Source organism: Benincasa hispida, chromosome 1, assembly GCF_009727055.1.
Source record: "Benincasa hispida cultivar B227 chromosome 1, ASM972705v1, whole genome shotgun sequence".
NCBI lineage: Eukaryota > Viridiplantae > Streptophyta > Magnoliopsida > Cucurbitales > Cucurbitaceae > Benincasa > Benincasa hispida.
The window spans coordinates 24983302-24998230 of record NC_052349.1 but is presented as its reverse complement, the minus strand read 5'-3'; the positions used below and the strand labels follow the sequence as shown (position 1 = coordinate 24998230).

The 14929-nt window shown below is 36.0% G+C and overlaps 2 protein-coding genes across 2 annotated transcripts; one reads left to right on the top strand and one right to left on the bottom strand.

Moving 5' to 3' along the window:
- The first annotated feature begins 5256 nt into the window (after positions 1-5256).
- Positions 5257-6311, top strand: LOC120073670 (21 kDa protein-like). The gene has a single exon (XM_039026475.1). It carries the CDS (start codon positions 5317-5319, stop codon positions 5899-5901), a length of 585 nt encoding a protein of 194 aa, XP_038882403.1. The 5' UTR covers positions 5257-5316; the 3' UTR covers positions 5902-6311.
- Positions 6312-7266: 955 nt separating this feature from the next.
- On the bottom strand, positions 7267-8999 carry LOC120073675. Its single transcript, XM_039026482.1, has 6 exons — positions 8845-8999; positions 8640-8695; positions 8379-8502; positions 8171-8277; positions 7757-7826; positions 7267-7679 (listed from the first exon to the last, which is right to left on the bottom strand). The coding sequence occupies exons 1-6, from the start codon at positions 8924-8926 to the stop codon at positions 7600-7602; spliced, it is 519 nt and encodes a 172-aa protein (XP_038882410.1). The 5' UTR covers positions 8927-8999; the 3' UTR covers positions 7267-7599.
- Between the last annotated feature and the right edge of the window lie 5930 nt (positions 9000-14929).

Below are 14929 nucleotides of genomic sequence, written 5' to 3'. Positions count from 1 at the left end.
ACCACCTGTGGCCCTTCCTCTTCTTCCTCCTATTCGAAACATTTCTCCTTTTCTTCCTCCTTACTACTGTCGGTCGCCAATTCCGCCACCGTTCGCTGTCTCCGATCTTATTACTATTGCTGCCATGAGCCGATCTAACTATCGTCTCCCATCTTTGTCACCATCCGCCTTAGGTAAAACTTTTTCTTTATTTTTTTCCTCTAACATTTGAATTTGTATACTTGGGCTTTTATTGATTTGTTTATTTGGATTGATTTATATATTTATTTATATGATTTTTTTTTTTTTTTTATAGATTTGTATACTTCAGTTGATTTGGGTGTACTTATTTGGATTGATTTATATATTTATTTATATGATTTTTTTTTTTTTTTTATAGATTTGTATACTTCAGTTGATTTGGGTGTACTTTATAGATTTGTTTATATGATTTTTTTTTATATAGATTAGTATATTTGAGCTGATTTATATATACTTTATAGATTTGGGCTAATTTAAATGTATTAGATTTAGATCGATGGTTTTTTTTGTAATTGGACGGTTGAATTTTTGTAATGTATACTTTATAGATTTTGTTTGGCTACTTTTTGGGTGATTGTTTGGGCTATTTGTTGGGTTGATTTAAGAAAATATTTAGATTTATTAAAAAAGAAGAAACATTTTTTTTTGTCGTATTAACATATTTTTTGTCGATGAAGATTTAGTTATTCTTAAACCAGAAAATGATGGAGATAGTGATTTTGATGTCGAACTTGATGGAGTTGGTACCGTCAGATATTTTCACCCAAATAGATTGGAAAATTACTAATTCAACATATGAACTAGGGTCAACTTTGGAGGAAAGAAGTATACGTGTAAATAATAGGAATTTTATTTAATACTAAAGAAGATTTACAACTTATTGTAATAAAATATTACGTGACAGAACACTATGAGATTATTATAGTGGAATCAAATCAAGATATTTGGTATGTGAGATGCAAACGGTGGAAGGAGGTTGTGATTGGAGGTTACAGGCATGTTGGCGTAAAATTCAGGAACACGATCAGATTGTTGTGTTTGGTGATTGGGAGAAATCATATTCAGAGCTTTCTTATTGGTTGAGTGCTCTTGTACATTACAATCCAGGAACACGATCAAATTGGTATTTCCTTCCGTCCGATGTGCTAGGTACGACTGTTTTTGGTTGAGTTTTCTGGTCCTTCGGTCCTGCAAGAAAAGGGTTCAGATATTGTAGACCATTAATCCAGATCGATGGAACTCATCCCTACGGAAAGTATATAAGGGAAAATTATTGACCGCCTTATCTATTGATGCAAATAGACATATATTTTTCCTTACTTTTGCTATTGTTGAAGGTGAAAATTCATCCAGTTCATCAGTTTTTGTGGGCATTGCGTGAATATATTACCCAACGACATGGTATTTGCTTGATTTCTGATAGACATAAGGGCATTCTTGCTGCAATTAATAATGAGGAAATTGGTTGGAGTGAACCTAGAGCATACCATCGATATTGTCTTCACCATGTTGCTAGTAACTTCAATACAAAATATAAATAAAAAAAACTAAAAGATTTGGTGTTTAAGGCAGGAAATCAACACCAAAGGCATAAATTCATTAGGTGCATGAAAGAGTTGAAACAATTGAATCTTGAATGCCTTGAATATTTTTCTGATATTGACTTGGAAAAATGGACTCAATCACATGACGGCGGGTATCGCTATGGATGGATGACAAGCAATGCAGCTGAATGTATGAATGGTATTTTCAAAGGTGCTAGAATTTTACCAATTACTTCTTTGGTTAGGCTAACATTCTATCGCACAATACTGTATTTTGAACGTTGAAGACAAAAGAGTAGTAAAGCACTTGACCATGGGGACATGTACACAAAATATGCCATGAGAAAGCTTAAAAGATGGGGAAAATGAGCATTTGCACACACAGTGACATCTATTGACATGGAAACTCAAACTTTTGAAGTACAAACTGACATAAGTATGATTTCTCCCTATAAAGGACAACGCACACAAGTTTTGATCTTGAGAGAAGGAACTTGTTCTGTGGCAGTCATTCAAGATTCCATGTTCTCATGTAATTGTAGTTTGTAATTATATGCGTTTGACATGCATACCTCTTATTGATGAATGCTACAAGTTGTCCCACTTCAAGCGATGTTATGAGGGTCACTTCCATCCAATATAACACCCAAATTATTGGCCAGAATTATCATTTACAGAAGTTTGTCCGAATGCTGACTTACTAAGAGAACAAGTCGACAAAAAAGTACGTGCATTCATAATAAAATGGACTGGAGAGAGGCAAGCCAAAAAGTTCGATGTACAATTTGCAAGGGAGGACATAACAAACATACTTGTCCACAACGTACATTAGGTGTTTCCTCTTCGGGCTATTGAATTTTTTATGTAATTGTTTTTTTTTATATACTTGTGTTTTTAATGTAATTGTATTTTTTATATAATTATATTTTTTATGTACTTGTGTTTTTAATGTAATTGTATCTTTTATGTACTTGTGTTTTTAATGTAATTATATTTTTTATATAATTGTATTTTTTTATGGACTTGTGTTTTTAATGTAATTGTATTTTCTATATAATTTTATTTTTTTATGTACTTGTTTTTAATGTAATTGTATTTTTTATGCAATTGTATTTTTTATGTACTTGTGTTTTTAATGTAATTGTATTTTTTATGTAATGAATTTTTGTTATGTAATGTAATTTGAACTTCTTAGGTAATAGAGCTCAGTCCTTCTAATCCTGTACAACTATATCAACAAAATACCCATCGTTCACAATCGATATGAGATAGTTCTTCTACCATAGTTTTGGGTTGTCGGAGAAGGGAGATATCTGCACAACATACTATCCCATTTGATTCACGTATTATTCCCTATGTTGAACGGGCTGGTTTTCTTGGGGTTGCACAGATCAGATTTATCCAACTTGATTGACACCTCATAACTATTTTAGTCGAGCGTTGGAGACCAGAAACCCACACATTTTACCTCTCCTTGTGGGGAATATACGATTACGTTATAGGATGTTGCTATTCAGTTTGAGTTAAGAGTATACGGAGAACCTTTGACAGGTTCATTACAATATAATTAGAAAACTGTTTGTGACGAGCTCTTGGACGTTCTACCAGATGATCTGAAAGGCTCGAGATTGAGCATCCCATGGTTGGCATCCCAGTTTCTAGAATTACCTCTCGATGCCGATGACATCAACGTACGTAGGTATGCACGAGCATACATTATGCAGTTTATTGGCAAATTTTTGTTCGTTGACAAGTCAAACACTCTAGTACATCTTTTGTTTCTCCCTCTACTATCTGATTTCGAGCATGCTGGTACATACTCGTGAGGTGGTGTCTATCTTGCATGGCTTTATAGAGAACTTTGTCGAGCTACCAATGCACAAGTGTTGGAAATAGCGGGGTCGTTGATACTATTACAGGTATGGGCTTATGATAGATTTCAAATTATAGCACCATAAGTCCAGTTACAGGCCTCAGGTCATCATCCACTTAGTGCAAATATTATTTTATTTATATATTTATTTCGTTATCATTTTATGTAAGAATATAAATTAATTGTATTTTTTTTTATATAATTTTAAATGGATTAGTGTATTAGCTGCTTCTGAACAATCAACAAATATGTTGCTAGTATATTGAAAAATATTTGACAGACTGATGCACAATTAGGTAATAAATGTATATATAAATGAATATTTAAAAAATTTGGTCAATTATGGGTGTATAATTATCTTTTTTTTTTTTTTCTAGATTAATTGGACGCCATACACACAAGATATTTGGTCATCACTACCTGATTCCTGTCGTAATGGTCAAGACATTTGATTGACCGTTAGTCCTCTTATATGCTTCCATATAGTAGAGTGACATCATTCAGATTGTGTGTTGAGACAGTTCGATCTGTGACAAACGGTATCTTCATTGTGCTATACACTAACAACACTACACCATATTGATTTGAGAGGTAAGCATGACCAAGACTGGCGTCGAATTCATGCGGAATATATATCCTATTTGCATGCACGACATGATTGTTGTGCACAGGGAGAACTAACAAATAGACCAATTGTATCAGATGACTACTTTTCCTGGTACGATTCAATCACGAGGCGATTTATCACATCTGACGACACTTACTATTACTGTATGGTAAGAGATATAAAATCAAACATTTCCCAAATATATGATATGAATATTGTTTAATATTAATTTTTTCATTGTATAGAATAATTTTACGTTAATAATATTTAGCATAACACAATTTACCAGAGTTGGGTTCAATGCGTGACCAAACATTGGTCAACCTAGAAACTATTATTCAACAAACAAGACACTCAATGTTGCTAAAATATATAATTAAGTTTTCATTGCAGATTAAATATATAATTAAATTTATTAATAAATATATAATTAAGTTTAATAATTAAGTTTTCATGGCAGATTAAATATATAATTAAGTTTATTAATAAATATATTTGTTGCTAAAAATTATAAAATAAACAGTTAAATTGATTAAAAAAAGAAAAAGTAATTGTGGACCCGGTCCACGATTATGGAAATCGTGGACCCGATCCACGAGTATGTGCTTGATCAATCCACCGACTGTGCTGATGTGGTGCTGACTGGATTAAAGCCTAATCGTGTATCGAGTACGTGATTTCCCTTACCCTTCAAAACTACCTATTTTTGTCAATACTTTCTGTTCCCACTTACTTTTAAAGATTCTTTGACACTGTTTGATAACCATTTCGCTTTTTGTTTTTAGTTTTTGAAAATAAAACCTATATACTCTCTATTTCTTATCATGATTTACATCATTTTAAGTATGAATTATTAACCAAATTCTATAAATAAAAACAAAATTTTCAAAAGTACTACTTTTATTTTTCAAATTTTGATTTGGTTCTTTAAACTATTAGTGAAAACAATGTCTATCAACTTAATTATAAAAAATAAAAACTTGAAAATCGAATGGTGTAAGTAGTTACTAAATAACGGGCAAAATTTTGAATTCACGTACAAAACTATCCTATGGCCATATGGCCAAATTGAAAAATGACTATTTTCTCTAATTTCCCCTCTAATTCTTTCTAATTTGTGTGTTAGAGCTTTCATGTGTATGAATACATGGGTCCTTACAAAACGTTTCATTCCTTTTTCATTTGCTTATAAATACAAAACCCATTTCTCCTCTTCCCCTCACCACTTCCCCTTCTTCCTTAATTCCATTCATTTATATTAAGAAACAGAGATGGGTGTCTCAAATTCCAAGAAAATTTTGATTCTTTTCCAATTAATTCTCCAATTAACATTCATTCATTCAGCCATAACTCCACAAAGTAGCACAGAGTTCATAAAAAGCTCATGCAGTTCCACCACATACCCTCGTCTCTGTTTTTCCTCTCTTTCAGTCCACGCTAATGCCATCCAAACGAGCCCTCGCCTTTTAGCCACCGCCGCCCTCTCCGTCTCCCTCTCCTCCGTCAAGTCCGCCGCCACTCAAATCCTCAAGCTTTCCCACGCCCACGGCCTCCCCTCCAGAGATGTCTCTGCTCTGAACGACTGTTTGGAAGAATTGAGTGATTCTGTCGACTCCCTTGCCGCCTCCATTTCCGAGATGCCGAAGCTCCGTGGCCACGATTTCGATCTTGTTATGAGCAATGTTCAGACTTGGGTCAGCGCCGCCCTCACCGATGAGACCACTTGTAGCGAAGGGTTTCAGGGGAAGGTGGTGAACGGCGGCGTTAAGGCTACGGTTAGGACTAGGATTGTCAACATTGCACAGTTGACTAGTAATGCTCTCTCTTTGATCAACCGGATTGCCGATCTTTATTAGCTGCATTCCAACTGCACCCATTTTATTGAGAAAAACAAACTAAAAGTTGAGATGGGTTTGTGTGTACTATAGTCCGATGTGAGATATGAAAGTTGCAATTGTAAGTATGATATTTAGTTAGAGGGTGGAGTTTTTGTCATAGTATTGTATACTTAGTAATAGGTTTAATTGGGGTTTATGTGTGGAGATTGGAGTTATTGTTGCATTATTAAGAGCATGTATTATTGGATTTTGAATTTATTGAAGTTAATTAGGGTTTGTGTGGAGATGATTTGTAGCAGAATCTAAAAACCTGCATACACATCGATGAGTAGGAATGAACCAAGTTTAAACAGATTGGAGTCTGTTTAACATTGCCGTAATAGATTTTCAAGTAATTTATGTTGTGAAATAAAATCAAAGTGATTAAACCTTTGTGATTTGTGGATAGAAATGTCTACAAGATGGATCGGGAAGGGGACGGGGAAGCCCTCCCAGTCCCCGTCCCCTATTCCATTTCCATCCTCATGAATTTCTCTGTGGGGAAGGAGGTGTGGATTCCTCCAGGGAACGGTCTCGAGATCAGGTTCCTCGCGTTTCCCACCATCATTTTTTCTAACAGTTCCTTAAACATATCCAATACAACTTTCCTTTAAATAAAATATTATAAATTTTGGTAATAAAAACAATAATATACATTCAATTTAAAAAGATATAATTAAAAAGCTAAATTCTCATATTTTTTATAAATTAAAATTCAACAATTAGAATATCATTTCTTAAATATCATAACATCTAAGGAATTAAAGTAATAAAATTTTAAACTTAAATAAATAAAACCTCCATAATTATCCTACCAAAGTCTACACTATATATATAAAAAATCTCCACTCCCTCCCCATTCCCCATGTATTCGAAGATTTTCCTCCCCATTCGGGATGGGTCTCACGGACCCCAACCCATGAGTTTTTTGGAATCTCATTAATATAAAATGCATAAATATCTAATAAATTAAACAAGCTATATTGAAAAGTAGCATGTGAACTGCAAAATCAATACTGTATAAATTAATAACTATTCATGATTATGAAATCAATCAAAATAATTGGAAAGGAAAACAGTTTCAAAGAAGATAAAAAATATCTCCTGAATTGGACGTTAATTACTAACATCTCAATCCTTTTGGGTCTCTTTCATGATAGATTCGAAGACTCTTAACAATAAATTACTTATTCCAATTTGGAATTAACCAACTGTGTCCACAAGGAAAAGCAAGAACATGTGAACAATATATATACATATATTACAAATGCAAGTGGCCATAAACTGCCAACTTAATTGTCCAAAAAAGAGGATGACAAGAAATAAAAGGTAGATTCGAAGAGATTTTTTTAGACACAATAACACTAATTCAACATAATTAAATGCGCATTTTAAGCAATTCAAGTATAGCCCAGGACTTAAAAGAAATGTAACAAAGAGTTCAATCATTGTCAATCCCACCAAGTACTTTTTTAAAATCAAATTCTCAATAAGGGCCCCCAAGTGATTTCAACATACAAAATTTCATCAAATTCTCAATAAGGCTCCCCAAGTGAAACATTTCTTCAAAAATGATGTAGGAAAGACAAATTCAAGCTTTCTTTTACATGATTTTTGGACACAGAATCCAGAAGAGTCGTTGGAAGGACAATGGTTTGGTAATTGGTACACAATAATTTAAGAGGCACGTTTTGGAGGAGACATGTTACAGATGAGGGAAATCACTGTGCTGATTGAAAATATTTGAAGCAGAGCCCCTGTTTGAAGAAATATCAGAATCTCAGTGTTAGTCTTCATACTTATTGAGTGCATGAAAAACAATGAAGATACCCACCAAGAGAAATGCGGATCATCTCGAAAAGTTCGAGCTGCTTTGTTTGCCAATTACTTAGATCCCCAATACCCTAAATGGTTCATGAGATTTAAAACTCAGTTAGAATGATGAATAATAGACATTACCACATGGAAGCTATGATCCAAGGCTATAAAGCTGCTCTTCCCATCATTTTCAATGTTAGATGCCAATGGTAAGAGGGCCAACAATCAAAATCTTTGGAGTCTCAACAACCATACAATCTTGAAGGAGACATGGCTATTAATGGGAAATACAAAGGTGGATGCCTATTTTAATTCATTGTCGACTGGCCAGCACTCATAATAATTCCAGTTGGGTGTTGCTCGATAACATTTACATTTGATTTGACTCTTACTTGAGCAGAAAATTAGAAAATGAATCAGCTTTTCTTACCTCAAATGTATAATTACCCTGAGAGACATCAACAAAAAGTAGTAGGAGTGCAAGGGATGAAGTAATCATATATACTTTCAAAAGACTTGCACGGCTGTGCCTTCGACCTTCAACAAAACATTGTGAAACAATAAACCATTACTGTTGAAACAGATAAAGATATGTAAGAAATTTGGTACAAAAAAATGGTAATAGTATCACTAGCAACCTAGTTCTCCAACCAACAATGAAAAGAAACCAGTGATAGCAGATGAAATAGCAAGTTTATCGGGAGTCTCTTTTTTTGATGTCAATATAAACAAGTATACCACTCCACAAAATTGAATGATAACCTGCAGTAGAATCGAACAGACCAAATTAGAGTACAACAATCACAAGAGGTGCATTGGCTCCCATTTTATTGAACAAGTAAAAACCAACATCAGCAAGACATGGACAGATTATAAGATCATTAGATGGGGTAATGTACCTGAGCTAAAATCAGAGTATGGAAACGAGATTTCCCTTTGGCAACCTTTTGATACCCTAGAATTAGAAAAATCCGTCAAATTGAATCCAAAAAGACAATTAAAGAAAGGTAAATGAATCCCATTTCCTAACGCAGTTCCAATGACTGAAAAATTAGGGCTAGACGATCCCGGAAGTTTTTGGTCGAAGAAATTGAGGGAACTTACGAGAATCGACGACCATACGATAGGAAAAATCAGAGCCATCGGTTCCAGATGGCCTTCCGGCAGCCGGTTTCCTCAGATTCATCTCGTTGGTGGGGACTGAACAACCGGACGGTTGGATTTGGTTTCTGGATTTTAGTGGATTCCTCAACCAAACCAACAATGTCAAAAAGATAGGGATGCACTCTGGGCTGTATAAGAAATTTGGGCCTGGGCCTTCAACCCGATATAGACCGAGGTGGCCCAGTTTTCACGTCATTAGAAACCCAAAAGGGAAATTGGAGAGGTTTCAATTCCAAAAATGGCCCAACCGAAATTTTATGAGAATTTTAGCAAATTGTTGTGGAGCACGTGATTTAGGTTTTTGGTATTCAAACACGTCTTACAATGTAACCAAATCTTTTTTGGTTAAATCTATCTTTCACCAAAGATGAAATTCAATTACATAATATTTTTTTTATAAAAAGAAAATCTTTCCATATATTAAATCAATTTCGCTCTGTATACAACAAGATTGAACTTAGATTGCCTCACCCCCTTGATGATTCAATTTTAAATGATTTGTATAATGTCTTGGATTCTCGACATTGCAAAAATTTTTTGGAGTATATTTGCTAAAACAATTGTGTTCAAATTCTAACTATGTGATATGCCAACAAGAGCGTAGATGTTCATATTATCAACCTCGTAGTTTGAGATTCGATTTCTCCACTCCACACTTTAATTACAATACCTCTTCATTAGATGATTTTTGAAAGAGATGTGAATGGCAGAAGAAAAGTCTAATAGTGATAGCAATGGAGAAATTAACCGTATGAGTTTAATTTAGGATATTATACCAAATCAACATCAAGAAGTATGCAATAGAGGAAGTGGGGAAGAATAATTTAGATAGATTATATTTAATTGAATATAAGATGAGAGTTTAAGGATCGAAGATAATTAGGTGGACAATACAACTTCCGATCAATTGCCTAGCAATACCATATATTTCTTAAAAATACCAAGTATTATGTTATTTAGACATTATTTAGTTTGTATATTTTAGATGGAAAAAGTCCATCGGGTCCATATTACCATCTAATCCAACTTTGTGTCTTCGAAATGGTGTTAAGCCATTTTTCATTAGTTTTTCTTAAATGTCAAACTAGGTCTTTTATTGTAAGTTAGATTTAGCCCATTCAAAACTCCTGCTCAGGGTTAATGACTAAAATATTTTTATTTTTTTAATCGGATTTTTAATCTCATTTTCAATCCGATTAAAATATCAAACATTTTCATTAAAAATTCCAAAATGATATGAGGTGTGCTTAGCTATTTTTTAATATAATCTATTTATGGAGTTCAGAATCAAGGACTGATAATTTGTTATTTTAAATACATTGTATATGTATATGTTGACTTTTGATATGAGGTGCAAATATAAGCTAAAGTGTCTATGTTGTGGTTGATCATGTTAAAATTGGTTGTTCGATTTCATTGAATATACAAATTTTAGTTACTTTAGTATAGGACTAATAGTTATTCTGAGAGAAAAATATTTGTGTTTTGCTATTTTTTTTCAAAAAGTAATTTCATGTTCAATATTTGAAAATATTGTGTGTTTTTTTGTGGTTAATAGATATTTTACTATATAATTCTATAGGAATATAGTTAATAGAATCTTGATTGAATTAGTAAAAAATGGTAGGATTTAAATTTTAGATTTTTTGAATCAGGGTCGATTGTTAATTCGTAATTAATAATTCTAAAAATCATTTTTACCATTTTTCTAATTTCAAAAGTTTTTGTTTTTTGCTATTTTTCAAAATGAGATGTTTTATTTTATTATTTCTCTCATCAGCTCTCTATTTTTTTCCACAAATGAGCCAATTGGTAATATATAGATTTAAAAGGAAAAGGAAAAAGGAATGGGGAAAAATCCATGATTTCTATGATTTTATTCTTTATATTTTCAAGGGTGGTGCATTGTGGTATATACTACTTTGTAGTACAATGATTGAATCTCACACGTTTTGGATCAAAGTACTAATTAGTACATACATATGTACGCATAAAAATAAACACGCTTCTATACTGTGGCATATGTGAAATTAATATATTTTCATTACATATGTAATGTAGTCCGTGTTGAATGGGAAATTTTGGACCAATCACAAGTTGCCACGTCATTTACTAAATAATGATGAAATTTTAAATCATTAAATTTGGGTCCAATTAGATTTTGACATATGTCCTGAATTGAAGTTGAAGACAAATTTTGATGACGCCACGTAGTTTTATCATGACCGTTGAATCAGATAAGATTAATTTGGCCCAATTTGATATTATTATTTGGGTCAAAGTTCAACTAAGCCCAAAAATAGGTTGAATTTGACCCAAATGTCAAATCAGGCCTAAATCCAATTAACTGGGCCAAAGGCTATGCCCATGGACCAACCAAAGGCCCAAACCCATGAAGCCCATCAGAGAGTCCTATAAATAGAGGCACTCTTCTCATTTCAGGGTCAACATTTTCTACATTCAGAGAGCCCAAAGAGAATTCATCAACAAGCAGAAGACTCCCAAAACTCCTGAAGCTGCACTCCTAGAAGACCGAAGACCCTTGAAGACACAAAGACTCTTCCAGACTTCTACTTCAAGAATGTTTGGTGCTTTTCTTCTTGAAGTCAAGCACATTCACCCAACTGAGAGAGAATCAGAGGATCAAGTATTAGAGATCGAACCACATCGCATCAAATCAACTTCAAAATCAACACCAACTCAAGTTCAACTCCATGAAACAAGTTTCTCCGGAAGCCTCGTGTGAACAAATTGGCACGTCCAGTGGGACCTCTCTACCTCTCATCTCTCTCTCAGTATCCAAACAAGACAAATGGCACCTAAGAAGATGACATCCAAAGCTTCCTCCACAAACGGCTTGTACATGGGACCTATCACCCGCAGTCATTCAAGAGAAGTCACGCAGGAGCAAGAGCAGAACTCCCTCATTGCCCACAATATTTTGAGGCAAATGATGGAATTCCCACAAAGCGGGGTTGTCATCAAGGAAAACCCTTTGTTTGACAACTCTATTTCCGCCTCCAGCAAGCCGAAAAGAGATACACCGCCGAATGTGATTTCTGTCATGATGGCAGATGTGACGGCAGAAGCGACCATGGTAGAAATGGAAAGGAAGATTAACTTTCTGATGAAAGTCGTCGAGAAGCGAGACCATGAGATCGCTTCCCTGAGAGAACAAATGCAGTCTCGAGAGGCTATTGAATCAAGCCAAACACCCANAATTTAAACTCAATAATTTTAGATAATTAACTTAAATTTTTCTGAAATTCGGGATGTTACAGAGAGAGAATCAGAGGATCAAGTATTAGAGATCAAACCACATCGCATCAAATCAACTTCAACATCAACACCAATTCAAGTTCAACTCCACGAAACAAGTTTCTCTGGAAACCTCGTGTGAACAAATTGGCACGTCTAGTGGGACATCTCTACCTCTCATCTCTCTCTCAGTATCCAAATGAGGAAAATGGCACCTAATAAGATGGCATCCAAAGCTTCCTCCACAAACGGCTTGTACATGGGATCTATCACCCGCAGCCGTTCAAGTGAAGTCACGTAGGAGCAAGAGTAGAGCTCCCTCATCGCCCACAACATCTTGAGGCAAATGATGGAATCCCCACAAAGTGGGGTTGTCATCAAGGAAAACCCCTTCGAGGAGCGAGACCATGAGATCGCTGCCCTGAGAGAACAAATGCAGTCTCGAGAGGCTGCTGAATCAAGCCAAGCACCCACGGTCAAAGCAACTAACAAGGGGAAGACCGTGCTGCAAGAAAACCAACTGCAACAGTCAACCTCGATGGCTTCTTTGTCAATCCAACAACTGCAAGATATGATCATGACCTCCATAAGAGCTCAATATGGAGGACCGACTCAAACTTCCTTCATGTATTCTAAGCCATACACCCAGAGGATCGACAATCTGAGAATGCCTGTAGGGTATCAACCCCCAAAGTTTCAGCAATTCGATGGAAAGGACAACCCAAAGCAACATATCGCCCACTTCGTAGAAACATGCGAGAATGCGAGAACAAGGGGAGATCTACTAGTCAAGTAGTTCATCAGAACCCTCAAAGGAAACGCCTTTGACTGGTACATAGATTTAGAGCCTGATGTGATTGACAGGTGGGAGCAACTTAAAAGAGAATTCTTGAATCGCTTTTACAGCACTAGGTGCACCATCAGCATGATGGAGCTGAAAAATGCCAAACAATGGAAAGGGGAGTCGATCGTCGACTATATCAACCGATGGAGAGCTTTGAGTCTGGATTGCAAAGATCGACTCACCGAATTATCTGCTGTGGACATGTGCACGCAGGGTATGCATTGGGAACTCCTCTATATCCTGCAGGGAATAAAGCCTTGTACCTTTGAAGAATTGGTGACCCGTGCTGACGACATGGAGCTAAGTATCGCCAATAGGGGAACGAGGGACTTCTTGAGTCACGAACCAAAGAAAGACAAGAAGGAGGTGAAGGGCGCTGAGAAAATTGTGAAAAGTACCACAAAGGAATCAATGGTCGTTAATACGACCCCGTTGAAGTTCTCCTTGTAAGGAAAAGAAAAGAAGGTAGAAAAGAAAGACGAAGGAGGTGAAAGACGTCGCCTAACCCTTAAAGAGCGACAGGAAAAAGTCTACCTATTCCCTAACTCTGACGTTGCGGATATGCTTGAGCAATTACTAGAGAACCACCTTATCCAACTACCAGAATGTAAACGACTGGAACAAGCTGACAAAGTGGATGATCCTAACTATTGCAAGTATCACAGAGTTATTAGCCACCCAGTCGAAAAATGTTTTGTACTGAAGGAATTGATCCTCAAATTGGCCCGTGAGAGGAAAATAGAGCTGGATTTAGACGAGGTGGTCCAAACGAATCATGCTGCAGTGACAGTAACACCAAGCGTGGCGGCACCGATCATATATTATGAAGAAACAGAGAGCTCGGTCCAGTTTGGGACCTTCAAATCTGTGGTAGTGCAGTTTCAGCAGGAGGTCTAAGCTATAGATCCTCAAAACAGAGGAGAGCGCGCTGATGATGACGATAATGAAGGTTGGACCCTTGTGGCGCACCGTAAGAAGGAAAGACTGAACTCTACCCAAAAAGAGCTACGCTCTCATAGAAGCTACAAGAGAGGGAACAAGACACAAAAAAGGAAGGATAGAAAGAAGGCTTGGAGGCCCAAAGCTATTGACGAGAGAGATGAGGATGTTCCTCGTCCCAGACAACAGATGACGTTAGCAGTTTTCCTCTCGAAGAACTTCTGCAATTGGGGTTCAGAGGAGATGCTAGAGGCTGCTGCATGTCATGCTGTCAGTACCATGGAAGAAGAAGATACCATTCTAGGCCCATTAAAGTCGACAGGAGAACCAAAGGGTTCTTCACCATTCAACATAGATGACCTGCTCTCACTCCCGTGAGAAGCTAAGACGACCCTCATTGAGGCACTGTTAAAATCCAACGCATCTGGTGCATCAACCTCCGCAGCACATGCTTATGCCTCATGTTGCACATCCATAGGCTTCTCAGACGAAGATCTGCTACTGGGATCCAAATTGCATAATAGGCCTTTGTACGTCTCTGGATATATTCGAGAATAGAGAGTGAGTCGAATCCTTATCGATAATGGATCTGCCGTCAATATAATGTCTAAGATGACTATGAAACAGTTGGGCATCCTCATGGAAGAGGTATCAAATAGAAAATTAGTAATTTAGGGTTTCAATCAAGGCAACCAAAGGGCGATAGGCATGATACGCTTGGAACTCCTCATTGGTGATCTGAAGGCAGACGCATTGTTTCATGTGATAGACTCAAAGACCACCTATAAGCTACTATTAGGACGCCCTTAGATTCCTGGGAATGGTGTGATTACATCGACACTACATCAGTGTTTCAAGTTTTACCAAAATGGGATTAAGAGGGTTGAAGTAAATTCTAATCCGTTCTCCGAGGCCGAGTCTCATTTCGCACATATCACTGCAGAAGAAATGATGATGCAGGAGAAAAGAAGGGCAAAGATAAAA

Excerpts from the sequence above, each read along its gene's own strand:
- LOC120073670 (XM_039026475.1), top strand. The coding sequence starts at position 5,317 with ATGGGTGTCTCAAATTCCAAGAAAATTTTGATTCTTTTCCAATTAATT.
- LOC120073675 (XM_039026482.1), bottom strand. The coding sequence starts at position 8,926 with ATGAATCTGAGGAAACCGGCTGCCGGAAGGCCATCTGGAACCGATGGC. Across the intron at positions 8,503-8,639 it reads ATACTCTGATTTTAGCTCAG|GTTATCATTCAATTTTGTGG; the intron begins GTACATTACCCC and ends ATTCTACTGCAG. Across the intron at positions 7,680-7,756 it reads GATGATCCGCATTTCTCTTG|GGGCTCTGCTTCAAATATTT; the intron begins GTGGGTATCTTC and ends TTCTTCAAACAG.